The following is a 20,534-nucleotide window of genomic DNA, read 5'->3' as shown; positions in this document are numbered from 1 at the left end:
ACATTGTCCCCATCAAACTCTCCCAGGACAGGTACAGCACGGGGTTAGATACAGAGTAAAGTTCCCTCTACACTGTCCCCATCAAACACTCCCAGGACAGGTACAGCACGGGGTTAGATACAGAGTAAAGCTCCCACTACACTGTCCCCATCAAACACTCCCAGGGCAGGTACCGCACGGGGTTAGATACAGAGTAAAGCTCCCCCTACACTGTACCCATCAAACACTCCCATGACTGGTACAGCACGGGAGTTAGATACAGAGTAAAGCTCCCTCTACACTGTCCCCATCAAATGCTCCCAGGACAGGTACAGCACGGGAGTTAGATACAGAGTAAAGCTCCCGCTACACTGTCCCCATCAAACACTCCCAGGACAGGTACAGCACGGGAGTTAGATACAGAGTTAAGCTCCCTCTATACCATCTCATCAGATGTTCTCAGTGGGGGGACAGCACGGGGTTAGATACAGAGTAAAGCTCCCTCTACACTGTCCCCATCAAACACTCCCAGGACAGGTACAGCACGGGGTTCGATACAGAGTAAAGCTCCCTCTACACTGTCCCCATCAAACACTCCCAGGGCAGGTACAGCACGGGTTTAGATACAGAGTAAAGCTCCCTCTACACTGTACCCATCAAACACTCCCATGACAGGTACAGCACGGGAGTTAGATACAGAGTAAAGCTCCCTCTACACTGTCCCCATCAAATCCTCCCAGGACAGGTACAGAACGGGAGTTAGATACAGAGTAAAGCTCCCGCTACACTGTCCCCATTAAACACTCCAAGGACAGGTACAGCACGGGGTTCGATACAGAGCAAAGCTCTCTCTACACTGTCCCCATCAAACACTGCCAGGACAGGTACAGCACGGGGTTCGATACAGAGTAAATCTCTCTCTACACTGTACCCATCAAACAATCCCAGGACAGGTACAGCACGGGGTTAGATAAAGAGTAAAGCTCCCTCTACACTGTCCCCATCAAACACTCCCAGCACAGGTACAGCACGGGGTTAGCAACAGAGTAAAGCTCCCTCTACACTATCTCATCAGATGTTCTCAGTGGGGGTACAGCATGGGGTTAGATACAGAGTAAAGCTCCCTCTACACTGTCCACATCAAACACTCCCAGGACAGGTACAGCACGGGAGTTAGATACAGAGTAAAGCTCCCTCAACACTGTCCACATCAAAAACTCCCAGGACAGGTACAGCACGGGGTTAGATACAGAGTAAAGCTCCCTCTAAACTGTCCCCATCAAACACTCCCAGGGCAGGTACAGCACGGGGTTAGATACAGAGTAAAGCTCCCTCTACAATGTACCCATCAAACACTCCAGGGACAGGTACAGCACGGGGTTAGATACAGAGTAAAGCGGCCTCTACACTGTCCCCATCAAACAGTCCCAGGACAGATACAACACAGGGTTAGATACAGGGTAAAGCTCCCTCTACACTGTCCCCATCAAACACTCCCAGGACAGGTACAGCATGGGGTTAGATACAGAGTAAAGCTCCCTCTACACTGTCCCCATCAAACACTCCCAGGACAGGTACAGCTCGGGGTTAGATACAGAGTAAAGCTCCCTCTACATTGTCCCCATCAAACTCTCCCAGGACAGGTACAGCACGGGCTTAGATAGAGAGTAAAGCTCCCTCCACACTGTCCCCATCAAACACTCCCAGGACAGGTACAGCAAGGGAGGAAGATACAGAGTAAAGCTCCCTCTACACTATCTCATCAGATGTTCTCAGTGGGGGTACAGCATGGGGTTAGATGCAGAGTAAAGCTCCCTCTACACTGTCCCCATCAAACACTCCCAGGACAGGTACAGCACGGGGTTAGATACAGAGTAAAGCTCCCTCTACACTGTCCCCATCAAACACTCCCAGGACAGGTACAGCACGGGCTTAGATAGAGAGTAAAGCTCCCTCCACACTGTCCCCATCAAACACTCCCAGGACAGGTACAGCACGGGAGTAAGATACAGAGTAAAGCTCCCTCTACACTATCTCATCAGATGTTCTCAGTGGGGGTACAGCATGGGGTTAGATGAAGAGTAAAGCTCCCTCTACACTGTCCCCATCAAACACTCCCAGGACAGGTACAGCACGGGGTTAGATACAGAGTAAAGCTCCCTCTACACTGTCCCCATCAAACACTCCCAGGACAGATACCACACAGGGTTAGATACAGGGTAAAGCTCCCTCTACACTGTCCCCATCAAACACTCCCAGGGCAGGTACAGCACGGGGTTAGATACAGAGTAAAGCTCCCCCTACACTGTACCCATCAAACACTCCCATGACAGGTACAGCACGGGAGTTAGATACAGAGTAAAGCTCCCTCTACACTGTCCCCATCAAATGCTCCCAGGACAGGTACAGCACGGGAGTTAGATACAGAGTAAAGCTCCCGCTACACTGTCCCCATCAAACACTCCCAGGACAGGTACAGCACGGGGTTCGATACAGAGTAAAGCTCCCTCTACACTGTCCCCATCAAACACTCCCAGGACAGGTACAGCACGGGGTTAGATACAGAGTAAAGCTCCCTCTACAATGTCCCCATCAAACACTCCCAGGACAGGTACAGCACGGGGTAAGATACAGAGTAAAGCGCCCTCTACACTGTCCCCATCAAACAGTCCCAGGACAGATACAACACAGGGTTAGATACAGGGTAAAGCTCCCTCTACACTGTCCCCATCAAACACTCCCAGGACAGGTACAGCACGGGGTTAGATACAGAGTAAAGCTCCCTCTAGACTGTCCCCATCAAACACTCCCAGGGCAGGTACAGCACGGGGTTAGATACAGAGTAAAGCTCCCTCTACACTGTCCCCATCAAACACTCCCAGGGCAGGTACAGCACGGGGTTAGATACAGAGTAAAGCTCCCTCTACACTATCCCCATCAAACACTCCCATGACAGGTACAGCACGGGAGTTAGATACAGAGTAAAGCTCCCTCTACACTATCCCCATCAAACACTCCAATAACAGGTACAGCACGGGAGTTAGATACAGAGTAAAGCTCCCTCTACACTGTCCCCATCAAATGCTCCCTGGACAGGTACAGCACGGGAGTTAGATACAGAGTAAAGCTCCCTCTACACTGTCCCCATCAAACACTCCCAGGACAGGTACAGCACGGGGTTCGATACAGAGTAAAGCTCTCTCTACACTGTCCCCATCAAACACTCCCAGGACAGGTACAGCACGGGGTTAGATACAGAGTAAAGCTCCCTCTACACTGTCCCCATCAAACACTCCCAGGGCAGGTACAGCACGTGGTTAGATACAGAGTAAAGCTCCCTCTACACTGTACCCATCAAACACTCCCATGACAGGTACAGCACGAGAGTTAGATACAGAGTAAAGCTCCCTCTACACTGTCCCCATCAAATGCTCCCAGGACAGGTACAGCACGGGAGTTAGATACAGAGTAAAGCTCCCTCTACACTGTCCCCATCAAACACTCCCAGGACAGGTACAGCACGGGGTTAGATACAGAGTAAGGCTCCCTCTACACTGTCCCCATCAAACACTCCCAGGACAGGTACAGCATGGGGTTAGATACAGAGTAAAGCTCCCTTTACACTGTCCCCATCAAATACTCCCAGGACAGCTACAGCACGGGGTTATATACAGAGTAAAGCTCCCTCTACACTGTCCCCATCAAACACTCCCAGGACAGATACCACACAGGGTTAGATACAAGGTAAAGCTCCCTCTACACTGTCCCCATCAAACACTCCCAGGACAGGTACAGCACGGGGTTAGATACAGAGTAAAGCTCCCTCTACACTGTATCCATCAAACACTCCCATGACAGGTACAGCACGGGACATAGATACAGAGTAAAGCTCCCTCTACACTGTCCCCATCAAATGCTCCCAGGACAGGTACAGCACGGGAGTTAGATACAGAGTAAAGCTCCCTCTACACTGTCCCCATCAAATGCTCCCAGGACAGGTACAGCACGGGAGTTAGATACAGAGTAAAGCTCCCTCTACACTGTCCCCATCAAACACTCCCAGGACAGGTACAGCACGGGGTTCGATACAGAGTAAAGCTCTCTCTACGCTGTCCCCATCAAACACTCCCAGGACAGGTACAGCACGGGGTTAGATACAGAGTAAAGCTCCCTCTACACTGTCCCCATCAAACACTCCCAGGGCAGGTACAGCACGGGGTTAGATACAGAGTAAAGCTCCCTCTACACTGTACCCATCAAACACTCCCATGACAGGTACAGCACGGGAGTTAGATACAGAGTAAAGCTCCCTCTACACTGTCCCCATCAAACACTCCAATGACAGGTACAGCACGGGAGTTAGATACAGAGTAAAGCTCCCTCTACACTGTCCACATCAAACACTCCCAGGACAGGTACAGCACGGGGTTCGATACAGAGTAAAGCTCTCTCTACACTGTCCCCATCAAACACTCCCAGGACAGGTACAGCACGGGGTTAGATACAGAGTAAAGCTCCCTCTACACTGTCCCCATCAAACACTCCCAGGACAGGTACAGCATGGGGTTAGATACAGAGTAAAGCTCCCTTTACACTTGCCCCATCAAACACTCCCAGCACAGGTACAGCACGGGGTTAGATACAGAGTAAAGCTCCCTCTGCACTGTCCTCATCAAACACTCCCAGGACAGGTACAGCTCGGGGTTAGATACAGAGTAAAGCTCCCTCTACATTGTCCCCATCAAACTCTCCCAGGACCAGTACAGCACGGGGTTAGATACAGAGTAAAGATCTCTCCACACTGTCCCCATCAAACACTCCCAGGACAGGTACAGCATGGGGTTAGATACAGAGTAAAGCTCCCTCTACACTGTCCCCATTAATCACTCCCAGGACAGGTACAGCATGGGGTTAGATACAAAGTAAAGCTCCCTCTACACTGTCCCCATCAAACACACCCAGGACAGGTACAGCACGGGAGTTAGATACAGAGTAAAGCTCCCTCTACACCATCTCATCAGATGTTCTCAGTGGGGGGACAGCACGGGGTTAGATACAGAGTAAAGCTCCCTCTACACTGTCCCCATCAAACACTCCCAGGACAGGTACAGCACGGGGTTCGATACAGAGTAAAGCTCCCTCTACACTGTCCCCATCAAACACTCCCAGGGCAGGTACAGCACGGGTTTAGATACAGAGTAAAGCTCCCTCTACACTGTACCCATCAAACACTCCCATGACAGGTACAGCACGGGAGTTAGATACAGAGTAAAGCTCCCTCTACACTGTCCCCATCAAATCCTCCCAGGACAGGTACAGAACGGGAGTTAGATACAGAGTAAAGCTCCCGCTACACTGTCCCCATTAAACACTCCAAGGACAGGTACAGCACGGGGTTCGATACAGAGCAAAGCTCTCTCTACACTGTCCCCATCAAACACTGCCAGGACAGGTACAGCACGGGGTTCGATACAGAGTAAATCTCTCTCTACACTGTACCCATCAAACAATCCCAGGACAGGTACAGCACGGGGTTAGATAAAGAGTAAAGCTCCCTCTACACTGTCCCCATCAAACACTCCCAGCACAGGTACAGCACGGGGTTAGCAACAGAGTAAAGCTCCCTCTACACTATCTCATCAGATGTTCTCAGTGGGGGTACAGCATGGGGTTAGATACAGAGTAAAGCTCCCTCTACACTGTCCACATCAAACACTCCCAGGACAGGTACAGCACGGGAGTTAGATACAGAGTAAAGCTCCCTCAACACTGTCCCCATCAAACACTCCCAGGACAGGGACAGCACGGGTTTCGATACAGAGTAAAGCTCTCTCTACACTGTCCACATCAAAAACTCCCAGGACAGGTACAGCACGGGGTTAGATACAGAGTAAAGCTCCCTCTAAACTGTCCCCATCAAACACTCCCAGGGCAGGTACAGCACGGGGTTAGATACAGAGTAAAGCTCCCTCTACAATGTACCCATCAAACACTCCAGGGACAGGTACAGCACGGGGTTAGATACAGAGTAAAGCGGCCTCTACACTGTCCCCATCAAACAGTCCCAGGACAGATACAACACAGGGTTAGATACAGGGTAAAGCTCCCTCTACACTGTCCCCATCAAACACTCCCAGGACAGGTACAGCACGGGGTTAGATACAGAGTAAAGCTCCCTCTACACTGTCCACATCAAACACCCCCAGGACAGGTACAGCACGGGGTTAGATACAGAGTAAAGCTCCCTCTACATTGTCCCCATCAAACACTCCCAGGGCAGGTACAGCACGGGGTTAGATACAGAGTAAAGCTCCCTCTACACTATCCCCATCAAACACTCCCATGACAGGTACAGCACGGGAGTTAGATACAGAGTAAAGCTCCCTCTACACTATCCCCATCAAACACTCCCATGACAGGTACAGCACAGGAGTTAGATACAGAGTAATGCTCCATCTACACTGTCCCCATCAAATGCTCCCAGGACAGGTACGGCACGGGAGTTAGATACAGAGTAAAGCTCCATCTACATTGTCCCCATCAAACACTCCCAGGACAGGTACAGCACGGGGTTCGATACAGAGTAAAGTTCTCTCTACACTGTCCCCACCAAACACTCCCAGGACAGGTACAGCACGGGGTTAGATACAGAGTAAAGGTCCCACTACACTGTCCCCATCAAACACTCCCGGGGCAGGTACAGCACGGGGTTAGATACAGAGTAAAGCTCCCTCTACACTGTACCCATCAAACACTCCCATGACAGGTACAGCACCGGAGTTAGATACAGAGTAAAGCTCCCTCTACACTGTCCCCATCAAATGCTCCCAGGACAGGTACAGCACGGGAGTTAGATACAGAGTAAAGCTCCCTCTACACTGTCCACATCAAACACTCCCAGGACAGGTACAGCACGGGGTTCGATACAGAGTAAAGCTCTCTCTACACTGTCCCCATCAAACACTCCCAGGACAGGTACAGCACGGGGTTAGATACAGAGTAAAGCTCCCTCTACACTGTCCCCATCAAACACTCCCAGGACAGGTACAGCATGGGGTTAGATACAGAGTAAAGCTCCCTTTACACTGGCCCCATCAAACACTCCCAGGACAGGTACAGCATGGGGTTAGATACAGAGTAAAGCTCCCTCTACACTGTCCCCATCAAACACTCCCAGGACAGGTACAGCTCGGGGTTAGATACAGAGTAAAGCTCCCTCTACATTGTCCCCATCAAACTCTCCCAGGACAGGTACAGCACGGGCTTAGATAGAGAGTAAAGCTCCCTCCACACTGTCCCCATCAAACACTCCCAGGACAGGTACAGCAAGGGAGGAAGATACAGAGTAAAGCTCCCTCTACACTATCTCATCAGATGTTCTCAGTGGGGGTACAGCATGGGGTTAGATGCAGAGTAAAGCTCCCTCTACACTGTCCCCATCAAACACTCCCAGGACAGGTACAGCACGGGGTTAGATACAGAGTAAAGCTCCCTCTACACTGTCCCCATCAAACACTCCCAGGACAGGTACAGCACGGGCTTAGATAGAGAGTAAAGCTCCCTCCACACTGTCCCCATCAAACACTCCCAGGACAGGTACAGCACGGGAGTAAGATACAGAGTAAAGCTCCCTCTACACTATCTCATCAGATGTTCTCAGTGGGGGTACAGCATGGGGTTAGATGAAGAGTAAAGCTCCCTCTACACTGTCCCCATCAAACACTCCCAGGACAGGTACAGCACGGGGTTAGATACAGAGTAAAGCTCCCTCTACACTGTCCCCATCAAACACTCCCAGGGCAGATACCACACAGGGTTAGATACAGGGTAAAGCTCCCTCTACACTGTCCCCATCAAACACTCCCAGGGCAGGTACAGCACGGGGTTAGATACAGAGTAAAGCTCCCCCTACACTGTACCCATCAAACACTCCCATGACAGGTACAGCACGGGAGTTAGATACAGAGTAAAGCTCCCTCTACACTGTCCCCATCAAATGCTCCCAGGACAGGTACAGCACGGGAGTTAGATACAGAGTAAAGCTCCCGCTACACTGTCCCCATCAAACACTCCCAGGACAGGTACAGCACGGGGTTCGATACAGAGTAAAGCTCCCTCTACACTGTCCCCATCAAACACTCCCAGGACAGGTACAGCACGGGGTTAGATACAGAGTAAAGCTCCCTCTACAATGTCCCCATCAAACACTCCCAGGACAGGTACAGCACGGGGTAAGATACAGAGTAAAGCGCCCTCTACACTGTCCCCATCAAACAGTCCCAGGACAGATACAACACAGGGTTAGATACAGGGTAAAGCTCCCTCTACACTGTCCCCATCAAACACTCCCAGGACAGGTACAGCACGGGGTTAGATACAGAGTAAAGCTCCCTCTACACTGTCCCCATCAAACACTCCCAGGGCAGGTACAGCACGGGGTTAGATACAGAGTAAAGCTCCCTCTACACTGTCCCCATCAAACACTCCCAGGGCAGGTACAGCACGGGGTTAGATACAGAGTAAAGCTCCCTCTACACTATCCCCATCAAACACTCCCATGACAGGTACAGCACGGGAGTTAGATACAGAGTAAAGCTCCCTCTACACTATCCCCATCAAACACTCCAATAACAGGTACAGCACGGGAGTTAGATACAGAGTAAAGCTCCCTCTACACTGTCCCCATCAAATGCTCCCTGGACAGGTACAGCACGGGAGTTAGATACAGAGTAAAGCTCCCTCTACACTGTCCCCATCAAACACTCCCAGGACAGGTACAGCACGGGGTTCGATACAGAGTAAAGCTCTCTCTACACTGTCCCCATCAAACACTCCCAGGACAGGTACAGCACGGGGTTAGATACAGAGTAAAGCTCCCTCTACACTGTCCCCATCAAACACTCCCAGGGCAGGTACAGCACGTGGTTAGATACAGAGTAAAGCTCCCTCTACACTGTACCCATCAAACACTCCCATGACAGGTACAGCACGAGAGTTAGATACAGAGTAAAGCTCCCTCTACACTGTCCCCATCAAATGCTCCCAGGACAGGTACAGCACGGGAGTTAGATACAGAGTAAAGCTCCCTCTACACTGTCCCCATCAAACACTCCCAGGACAGGTACAGCACGGGGTTAGATACAGAGTAAGGCTCCCTCTACACTGTCCCCATCAAACACTCCCAGGACAGGTACAGCATGGGGTTAGATACAGAGTAAAGCTCCCTTTACACTGTCCCCATCAAATACTCCCAGGACAGCTACAGCACGGGGTTATATACAGAGTAAAGCTCCCTCTACACTGTCCCCATCAAACACTCCCAGGACAGATACCACACAGGGTTAGATACAAGGTAGAGCTCCCTCTACACTGTCCCCATCAAACACTCCCAGGACAGGTACAGCACGGGGTTAGATACAGAGTAAAGCTCCCTCTACACTGTATCCATCAAACACTCCCATGACAGGTACAGCACGGGACATAGATACAGAGTAAAGCTCCCTCTACACTGTCCCCATCAAATGCTCCCAGGACAGGTACAGCACGGGAGTTAGATACAGAGTAAAGCTCCCTCTACACTGTCCCCATCAAATGCTCCCAGGACAGGTACAGCACGGGAGTTAGATACAGAGTAAAGCTCCCTCTACACTGTCCCCATCAAACACTCCCAGGACAGGTACAGCACGGGGTTCGATACAGAGTAAAGCTCTCTCTACGCTGTCCCCATCAAACACTCCCAGGACAGGTACAGCACGGGGTTAGATACAGAGTAAAGCTCCCTCTACACTGTCCCCATCAAACACTCCCAGGGCAGGTACAGCACGGGGTTAGATACAGAGTAAAGCTCCCTCTACACTGTACCCATCAAACACTCCCATGACAGGTACAGCACGGGAGTTAGATACAGAGTAAAGCTCCCTCTACACTGTCCCCATCAAACACTCCAATGACAGGTACAGCACGGGAGTTAGATACAGAGTAAAGCTCCCTCTACACTGTCCACATCAAACACTCCCAGGACAGGTACAGCACGGGGTTCGATACAGAGTAAAGCTCTCTCTACACTGTCCCCATCAAACACTCCCAGGACAGGTACAGCACGGGGTTAGATACAGAGTAAAGCTCCCTCTACACTGTCCCCATCAAACACTCCCAGGACAGGTACAGCATGGGGTTAGATACAGAGTAAAGCTCCCTTTACACTTGCCCCATCAAACACTCCCAGGACAGCTACAGCACGGGGTTAGATACAGAGTAAAGCTCCCTCTGCACTGTCCTCATCAAACACTCCCAGGACAGGTACAGCTCGGGGTTAGATACAGAGTAAAGCTCCCTCTACATTGTCCCCATCAAACTCTCCCAGGACCAGTACAGCACGGGGTTAGATACAGAGTAAAGATCTCTCCACACTGTCCCCATCAAACACTCCCAGGACAGGTACAGCACGGGAGTAAGATACAGAGTAAAGCTCCCTCTACACTATCTCATCAGATGTTCTCAGTGGGGTACAGCATGGGATTAGATGCAGAGTAAAGCTCCCTCTACACTGTCCCCATCAAACACTCCCAGGGCAGGTACAGCACGGGGTTAGATACAGAGTAAAGCTCCCTCTACACTGTCCCCATCAAACACTCCCAGGACAGATACCACACAGGGTTAGATACAGGGTAAAGCTCCCTCTACACTGTCCACATCAAACACTCCCAGGACAGCTACAGCACGGGGTTAGATACAGAGTAAAGCTCCCTCTACACTGTCCCCATCAAACACTCCCAGGGCAGGTACAGCACGGGGTCAGATACAGAGTAAAGCTCCCCCTACACTGTACCCATCAAACACTCCCAGGACAGGTACAGCACGGGAGTTAGATACAGAGTAAAGCTCCCTCTACACTGTTCCCATCAAATGCTCCCAGGACAGGTACAGCACGGGAGTTAGATACAGAGTAAAGCTCCCGCTACACTGTCCCCATCAAACACTCCCAGGACAGGTACAGCACGGGGTTCGATACAGAGTAAAGCTCCCTCTACACTGTCCCCATCAAACACTCCCAGGACAGGTACAGCACGGGGTTAGATACAGAGTAAAGCTCCCTCTACAATGTCCCCATCAAACACTCCCAGGACAGGTACAGCACGGGGTTAGATACAGAGTAAAGCGCCCTCTACACTGTCCCCTTCAAACAGTCCCAGGACAGATACAACACACGGTTAGATACAGGGTAAAGCTCCCTCTACACTGTCCCCATCAAACACCCCCAGGACAGGTACAGCACGGGGTTAGATACAGAGTAAAGCTCCCTCTACACTGTCCACATCAAACACTCCCAGGGCAGGTACAGCACGGGGTTAGATACAGAGTAAAGCTCCCTCTACACTATCCCCATCAAACACTCCCATGACAGGTACAGCACGGGAGTTAGATACAGAGTAAAGCTCCCTCTACACTGTCCCCATCAAATGCTCCCAGGACAGGTACAGCACGGGAGTTAGATACAGAGTAAAACTCCCTCTACACTGTCCCCATCAAACACACCCAGGACAGGTACAGCACGGGGTTCGATACAGAGTAAAGCTCTCTCTACACTGTCCTCATCAAACACTCCCAGGACAGGTACAGCACGGGGTTAGATACAGAGTAAAGCACCCTCTACACTGTCCCCATCAAACACTCCCAGGACAGGTACAGCTCGGGGTTAGATACAGCGTAAAGCTCCCTCTACATTGTCCCCATCAAACTCTCCCAGGACAGGTACAGCACGGGGTTAGATACAGAGTAAAGCTCCCTCCACACTGTCCCCATCAAACACTCCCAGGACAGGTACAGCACGGGGTTAGATACAGAGTAAAGCTCCCTCTACACTGTCCCCATCAAACACTCCCAGGACAGGTACAGCACGGGGTTAGATACAGAGTAAAGCTCCCTCTACACTGTCCCCATCAAGCACACCCAGGACAGGTACAGCACGGGAGTTAGATACAGAGTAACGCTCCCTCTACACCATCTCATCAGATGTTCTCAGTGGGGGTACAGCACGGGGTTACATACAGAGTAAAGCTCCCTCTACACTGTCCCCATCAAACACTCCCAGGACAGGTACAGCACGGGGTTAGATACAGAGTAAAGCTCCCTCTACACTGTCCCCATCAAACACTCCCAGGGCAGGTACAGCACGGGGTTAGATACACAGTAAAGCTCGCTCTACAATGTCCCCATCAAACACTCCCAGGACAGGTACAGCATGGGGTTAGATACAGAGTAAAGCTCCCTTTACACTGTCCCCATCAAACACTCCCAGGACAGGTACAGCACGGGGTTAGATACAGAGTAAAGCTCCCTCTACACTGTCCCCATCAAACACTCCCAGGACAGGTACAGCACGGGGTTAGATACAGAGTAAAGCTCCCTCTACACTGTCCCCATCAAACACTCCCAGGACAGGTACAGCACAGGGTTAGATACAGAGTAAAGCTCCCTCTACACTGTCCCCATCAAACACTCCCAGGACAGGTACAGCACGGGAGTTAGATACAGAGTAAAGCTCCCTCTACACTGTCCCCATCAAACACTCCCATGACAGGTACAGCACGGGAGTAAGATACAGAGTAAAGCTCCCTCTACACTGTCCCCATCAAACACCCCCAGGACAGGTACAGCACGGGGTTCGATACAGATTAAAGCTCTCTCTACACTGTCCCCATCAAACACTCCCAGGACAGGTACAGCACGGGGTTAGATACAGAGTAAAGCTCCCTCTACACTGTCCCCATCAAACACTCCCAGGGCAGGTACAGCACGGGGTTAGATACAGAGTAAAGCTCCCTCTACACTGTCCCCATCAAACACTCCCAGGACAACTACAGCACGGGGTTAGATACAGAGTAAAGCTCCCTCCACACTGTCCCCATCAAACACTCCCAGGACAGGTACAGCATGGGGTTCGATACAGAGTAAAGCTCTCTCTACACTGTACCCATCAAACACTCCCAGGACAGGTACAGCACGGGGTTAGATACAGAGTAAAGCTCCCTCTACACTGTCCCCATCAAACACTCCCAGGACAGGTACTGCACGGGGTTAGATACAGAGTAAAGCTCCCTCTACACTATCTCATCAGATGTTCTCAGTGGGGGTACAGCATGGGGTTAGATGCAGAGCAAAGCTCCCTCTACACTGTCCCCATCAAACACTCCCAGGACAGGTACAGCACGGGGTTAGATACAGAGTAAAGCTCCCTCTACACTGTCCACATCAAACACTCCCAGGACAACTACAGCACGGGGTTAGATACAGAGTAAAGCTCCCTCTACACTGTCCCCATCAAACACTCCCAGGACAGGTACAGCACGGGAGTTAGATACAGAGTAAAGCTCCCTCTACACTGTCCCCATCAAACACTCCCAGGACAGGTACAGCACGGGTTTAGATACAGAGTAAAGCTCCCTCTACACTGTCCCCATCAAACACTCCCAGGACAGGTACAGCACAGGGTTAGATACAGAGTAAAGCTCCCTCTACACTGTCTCATCAGATGTTCTCAGTGGGGATACAGCAAGGGTCTTTCAGTCTTCAGGATAAACAAACTCCCTGCCGGAGAGGCAGCTACAGTTAGTTAATTAGTTAGCTAGTTAGAACCAGTTTCTCTAGCCAGCAGTGCCGACTCATCTCTATAGAATTTCAGCAAATATACAGACAGGTGGTCTTGCTAAGTGCACAAAACAAACACAAGGAGAGAAGCTCAATACTGAGTGCAGCTAGACGCAGGGTGTGAACTTGGGAATTTGGTGAGGGAGGAGGTGCTGTTCTGACCTTTTATAAAAATGGAGTGGGCCGTGACAGGGAGCCCTGAGAGCTGCAGCCTGGAATCATTAATCAGGTGAGCAGATAGGTGATTGGTTGTTGAATTTTAAATTTTCTTTCTCTCTACAAGCAGTGACACTAGTTTAAACTGGTGTTGGGGAGATATATGTATTGCATTAAATTTACAGCTTAACTAGTTAAACCACTTAATATAACTACAGATAATTGAGTGATATTTCTATACTTAATTAGTTAAATTAAAAACAGTAAAGATAGCAGGGCAGGTGATGTGCTGCAGCTGTAGCACATGGATGTTGTGAACACTTACGTGAATCAATTTGCGTAGAGATAAGAAATAGCAACTGTAATAAGTCAGTTGTATGAGTAGTTTATAGGCCCTTTAACAGTAGTTACATTGTCGGACAGAGTATACTGGAAGAAATAATGGGGTTTGTAAGAAAGGTAATTTTGGTGATTTTAATCTTCAAATAGAGTGGGCGGATCAGATTGTCAAAGGTAGTCTGCAAGGTGACTTCGGCACAATTTCTTAGAGCAATATGTTCTAATACCAACCAGGGAGCAGGCTATTCTAGACTTGGTAATGTGCAATGAAACAGGATTATTTTTTTACCTCAAAGTAAAGGAGCCTGTAGGTAACAGTGATCATAACGTGATAGGATTTCACATTTAGTTTGAGGATGAGAAGTATGGGTCTAAGATTAGTGTCTTAAACTTAAATAAAGGTAATTACAAGGGTATAAAGACAGAGTTGGCTAAAGTGAACTGAGAAAATAGGTTACATGGTAAGACAGTTGAAAAGCAGTGGCAGACAATTAAGGAGATATTTCATAACTCTGCAAATATATATTCCTTTAAGAAAGACTCTGAGAAGGATGCACCATCTGTGGCTAACCAAGAAAGTTATAGATAGTATCAAATTGAAAGAAAAGTTATACAAGTGGTAGGTCAGAAGATTGGAGAGATTTTAGAAACCAGCATAGACTGACTTTAAAAAGAGAGAACTTAGAGAGGAATGATAGGAGGCTAGCTAGAAATACAAACACAGATTAGTATGAGTTTCTACAAGTATTTAAAAGTGAAAGAGTAATTAAAGTGAGCGTTGATCCTTTACAGGGTGAGACTGAAATTAAAATGGGGAACAAGCAATTGGCAGTAGTGTTGAACAAGTATTGTGTCTCTTACTGCAGAACACAAAAAGAAATATCCCAAGAATACTTGAAAATAAAGACATAAAAAGGACTGAGGAATTTAAAAACAATCTTAATTACCAGGCAAAAAAGGTACTGGGAAAACTATTAGAACTAAAGGCTGACAAATCACCTGACATATCGGCCTGTATCCTAGTGTTCTAAAAGTGGCTGCAGAGATAATATATGCATTGGTTGTCATCTTCCAAAATTGCCTCGATTCTGGAAAGGTCCCAGCAGACTGGAAAATAGCAAACGTGACATCCCTATTCAAGGGGGGGGCAGAAAGCGGGAAACTATGTAGGTCAATTAGCCTAACATCTGTCATAGGGAAAATGCTAGAATCCATTAAGGAGATTATAACAGGATATTTAGAAAATCATAACACAATCAGGCAGAGTTAGGTTTTGTGAAACAGAAATCATGTTTGACTAATAAATAAGAGTCTTGTTGAAGTAACAAGCTACATGGATAGAGGAGAACCTGTAGATGTGGTGTTCGTGGATTTTCAGAAGGCATTTGAAAAGGTTGCCACATCAAATGTTACAACACAAGGTAAGATTACATGGTGTCGGGGTAACATATTAGCATGGGTAAAGGATTGGTTAGCTAACAGGAAGCAGAGTAAGGATAAATGGATCATTTTCGGGTTGGCAAGTTGTAACTAGTGGAGTGCCACAGGGATCAGTGTTGAGGCCTAACGCTTACATATATCAATCTACACCAATGACTTGACCGTAAGAGGCAGGAGAAGTAGGCCATTCAGCTCATCGAGTCTGCTCCGCCATTCAATGAGATCATGGCTGATCAGATAATCCTCAACTCCACTTTCCTGCCTTTTCCCCATAACCCTTAATTCCCTTACTGATTAAAAATGTCTATCTCAGCCTTAAATATACTTAACGACCCAGCCCTTACAGCCCTCTGCAGTAAAGAATTCCACAGATTCACTACCCTCCAAGAGAAGAAATTCCTCCTCATCTCTATCCTAAATAGGTGACCCCTTACTCTGAGATTATGTTCTCTGGACCTAGACTCTCCCACAAGAGGAAACAACCTCTCAGCGTCTACCCTGTAAAGCCCTCTAAGAATCTTATATGTTTCACTAAGGTCGCCTCTCATTCTTCTAAACTCCAATAAATACAGGCCCAACCTACTCAACTTCTCCTCATAAGAAAATCCCTCCATACCTGGGATCAACCTAATAAACCTTCTTTGGACTGCCTCCAATGCCAGTGTATCTTTCCTTTGATCAGGGGACCAAAACTATTCAGTAATCTAGGTGTGGTCTAACTAGTGCCTTGCATAGTCCCTATTTTTATACTCCATTCCCTTTGAAATAAAGGTCAACATTCCATTTGCCTTCCCTATTACCTGTTGAACTTGTATGCTAGCTTTTTGTGATTCATGCACGAGGACTCCCAAATCCCTCTGTGCTGCAGCCTTTTCCATTTAAGTAATATTCAGCTCCTCTATTCTTCCTGCCAAAGTGCGTAACCTCACATTGTCCCACATTATATCCGTCTGCCAAGTTTTTGCCCGCTCACTTAACCTGTCTGTATCCCTCTGTAGACTCCTTGTGTCATCCTCACCACTTGCCTTCCCACCTATTTTTGTGTGATCCGCAAACTTGGCGATAGTACATTCGCTTCCCTCATCTAAGTTATTAATATATATTGTAAATAATTGTGACCCCAGCACTGATTCCTGTGGCATCCACTAGTTACAGGTTGCCATCCTGAAAATGCCCCCCTTATCCCAACTCTGTCTTCTATTAGTTAGCCAATCCCCTATCCATGCTAATATGACTTGGATGAAGGAACTGAGCGTATAATTGTTAAATTTTCTGAATACACAAAGATAGATTGGAAAGTAAGTTGTCAAGAGGGCAAATAATCTATGAAGGAATTTTGATAGGTTAAGTGAGTGGGCAGAAATTTGGCAGATGGAGTATAATGTGGGAAAGTGTGAACTTGTCCACTTTGGCAGGAAGAATAGAAAAGTGGTATATTATTTAAATACAGAGAGATTGCAGAGCTCTGCGCTACACAGGGATCTGGTGTCCCTGTACATGAATCACAAAAAGTTAGTATGCAGGTACAGCAAGTGATTAGGAAAGCAAGTGGAATGTTGGGTTTATTGCAAGGGGAATGCAATATAAAAGTAGGGATGTTTTGCTACAGCTGTACAGGGCCTTAGTGAGACCGCATCTGGAGTACTGTGTACAGTTTTGGTCTCCTTACTTAAATGATATAATTGTATTGGAAAAACTCAGCAGGTCTGGCAGCATCGGCGGAGAAGAAAAGAGTTGACGTTTCGAGTCCTCATGACCCAAGGGTCATGTGGACTCGAAACGTCAACTCTTTTCTTCTCCGCCGATGCTGCCAGACCTGCTGAGTTTTTCCAGGTAATTCTGTTTTTGTTTTGGATTTCCAGCATCCGCAGTAGTTTTTTGTTTTTATAATTGCATTGGAGGGGGTCCAGGGAAAGTTCATTTGACTAATTCCTGAGATGAATGGGTTATCTTATGAGGAAAGGTTGAGCAGGTTGGGCCTGTGCCCATTGGAGTTCAGAAGAATGAGAGGTGATCTTATTGAAATGCAAAATATCCTGATGGGACTTGACAAGGCAGGTGCTGAGAGGATGTTTCCTCTGTCAGGTCATCTAGAATTAGGGGACACACAGTTTAAAAATAAGGGATCTTCCATTTAAGATGGGGATGAGAAGAATTTTTTTCTCAGGGGGTCGTTAATCTGTGGAATTCTCTTCCCCAAACAGCAGTGGAGGCTGAGTCATTGAATATAATCAAGACTGAGTTAGACAGATATTTGATTGACAAGGGTGTCAAGGGTTATGGGGGAGGGAGAGTAGAGCTGAGGCCACAATCAGATGAGCCATTGTCTTCTCGATTGGTAGAGCAGGTTAAATGGGCAGAACGGCCTACTCCTGCTCCTAATTTGTGTTCTTTGTGTATTCTTGTGGGTTAGATACAGAGTAAAGCTCCCCTGCACAGTCCCCATCAAACACTCCCAGGACAGTTACAGCACGGGGTTAGATACAGAGTAAAGCTCCCTCTACACTGTCCACATCAAACACTCCCAGGACAGGTACAGCACGGGGTTAGATACAGAGTAAAGCTCCCTCTACACTGTCCCCATCAAACACTCTCAGGGCAGGTACAGCACGGGATTAGATACAGAGTAAAGCTCCCTCTACACTGTCCCCATCAAACAGTCCCAGGGCAGTTATAGCACAGGGTTAGATACAGAGTAAAGCTCCCCCTATACTGTTCCCATTAAACACTCCCAAAGCAGGTACAGAAACAGTCAAAATCCTGGAACTCCCTTCCTAACAGCACTGTGGGTGTACCTACACCACATGGACTGCAGCGGTTCAAGAAGGCAGCTCACCACCATCGTCTCAAGGGGCAATCAGGGGATGGGCAATAAATGCTGGGCCCAGCCAGCGAAGCCCACATCCCGCGAATGAATTTAAAAAAAATTATACTTCAGTTTTACCGGCAATAGCAAAGTCTCCCTGGTCATGATGATTTTCTTACCTCTTCTGGATGGTATGCCACAGCCCTTCCCTCTTAACTGAACAGGTTGGAATCACTGTTACACAGTGTGAGCCCCACAACACACAAATCCACAGCATAGCAGAGTCAGGTAGGAGGCCATTCAGGCCATCCTGCCTGTGCTGGTTCTTTGAAAGATCTATCCAATTAATTGCACTCCCCAACTCTTTCCCCACAGCCCTGCAAATTTTCACTTCTTACAGATTTATCCAATTTCCTTCTGAAAATTACTATTGAATCTGCTTTCAGACTGTGGATTCCAGATTGTAACCACTTGTACTGTTCACCACTTTGCCTCTCTGGTTCTTTTGCCAATCACCTTACATCTGTGCCCCTCTGGTTGCTGAACTTTCTGCCAATAGGAACAGTTTCTCCTTAATTACTTGATCAAAACCCTTCATGATTTTGAACACCTCGATTAAATCTCCCCCTTAACCTTCTCTGCTCTAAGAACCGTCCCAGCTTCTCCAGTCTCTCCATGTAACTTGAAGTCCCTCATCCCTGTTACCATTCTAGTCAATCTCCTCTGCACTTTCTCCGGCCTCAACATCCTTCCTAAAGAGTGATGCCCAGAATTGAACACAGTACTCCAGCAGGGGCGTAAGCAGTGTTTTATAAAGATTTAGCAAAACTTGTACTCTATGCCCCTCTTACTGAAGCCAAGGATCCCATATACTTTATTAACAGCCTTATTGACTTGTCCTGTTGCCTTCACAGATTTATGTAGGTGAACCCCAGACACTCTGCTCCTGTGTCCTCTTTATAATTATACTGTTTTGTTCATATTGCCATTAGTTAGAACTAGTTTGCGGCTATGAGATAACATGTAATGCAGCAGACCTGTCCTTATCCAGCATGAACTTCCTGGCTTCTGGTAACTGGGTCAAGTTGGACAGCAGAGGCCCCAGGTAGTGGAGTTCCACCATTTTGTTATAACCGTCTGTGCAGAATATGTCCACAATCTTTGCCAAGCCCGGGCCCTCGTTCTGAATGGCGCGGAACACGCCGACACACGTACCCTCCTCCCGTGAGAGGTTGGACAGGATGGAGCATATCTGGTCCGAGAAGTCGTACTCAGGGTCCAAGAGGTTGGCCAGAAGCGCGGGCACGAGGCGGACATCCCGGAACAGGGCCCGGTGCATGGTCGCGTCAGCGGACAGGTTCACCAGGGCGTAGTAACAGTCCTTCACCACGGCCCGAGAGGGGTCCTTGGTCAGCGCCAGCAAAGCCCGCAGGATGTCCACACTCTGGCCCAGGAAGCTGCGGCCGTCCTTGCTGCCGGTCAGGCCCAGCACGCACTCGGTGGCCTGGCCTTTAACGTCCACCCGCGTGTCAAGTGTCAGAAAGCCCAGGAGCTCCTGGGTCTGCTCTTCATTCAGCATGGCGGCCGTCTCAGTCTCAGTCTCAGTCTCTGGCAGGGAAACAGACAGGATGGTCAATGAGACACTGTAGAGCCCGGGGGTTGGGGGAGAAGTGAACCCAGAGAGAGAGAGAATTGACCATTCTGAGGCCACCTCAGGATGTCCCAATGCAGCTCACAGCCAATGAGATGTCACTGTTGCCATGTGGGAAATGTGCACAGCAAGATCCCACCAGCAGCAGAATGTGACAATGACCCAGGAGCCCTGTTTTTATGACGCTGATCGAGGGGTAAATGTTTGCCCCAGGGGTTTGCTCCCACTGCTGGGGCATGAGACCCTTCACACCCACCAGAGAGAGTCGTGACCCTCCCACACTGACCCCCATCCCCGGCCTATCCCTCCCCCTCCTCACCCCCTATCCCAATCACTATCCCTCCCCCTCCTCCTCACCCCGGCCTATCCCTCCCTCCCTCATCCCTCCTCACCTCATCCCTCCTCACCCCCCATCCCTCCCCCTCCTCCTCCTCACCCCCCATCCCTCCCCCTCCTCCTCCTCACCCCCATCCCTCCCCCTCCTCCTCCTCACCCCCCATCCCTCCCCCTCCTCCT

At 48.9% G+C, this 20,534-nt stretch overlaps 1 protein-coding gene across 1 annotated transcript in view; it reads right to left on the bottom strand.

The window, feature by feature from the left end:
- The window catches only part of LOC144676693 (protein HGH1 homolog), a gene marked incomplete at its 3' end in the record, with an annotated part of 64,549 nt that extends 44,573 nt beyond the window's left edge, over nt 1–19,976 (bottom strand). The window contains exon 1 of the mRNA XM_078537045.1: nt 19,405–19,976. Coding sequence (XP_078393171.1) covers nt 19,405–19,946 — 542 coding nt within the window. The remainder of the gene's footprint in view (nt 1–19,404) is intronic.
- Between the last annotated feature and the right edge of the window lie 558 nt (nt 19,977–20,534).

This window comes from Cetorhinus maximus, unplaced genomic scaffold, assembly GCF_964194155.1.
Source record: "Cetorhinus maximus unplaced genomic scaffold, sCetMax3.hap1.1 HAP1_SCAFFOLD_1827, whole genome shotgun sequence".
NCBI classification, from domain to species: domain Eukaryota; kingdom Metazoa; phylum Chordata; class Chondrichthyes; order Lamniformes; family Cetorhinidae; genus Cetorhinus; species Cetorhinus maximus.
This window is presented reverse-complemented; position numbering and strand designations above follow the sequence as displayed.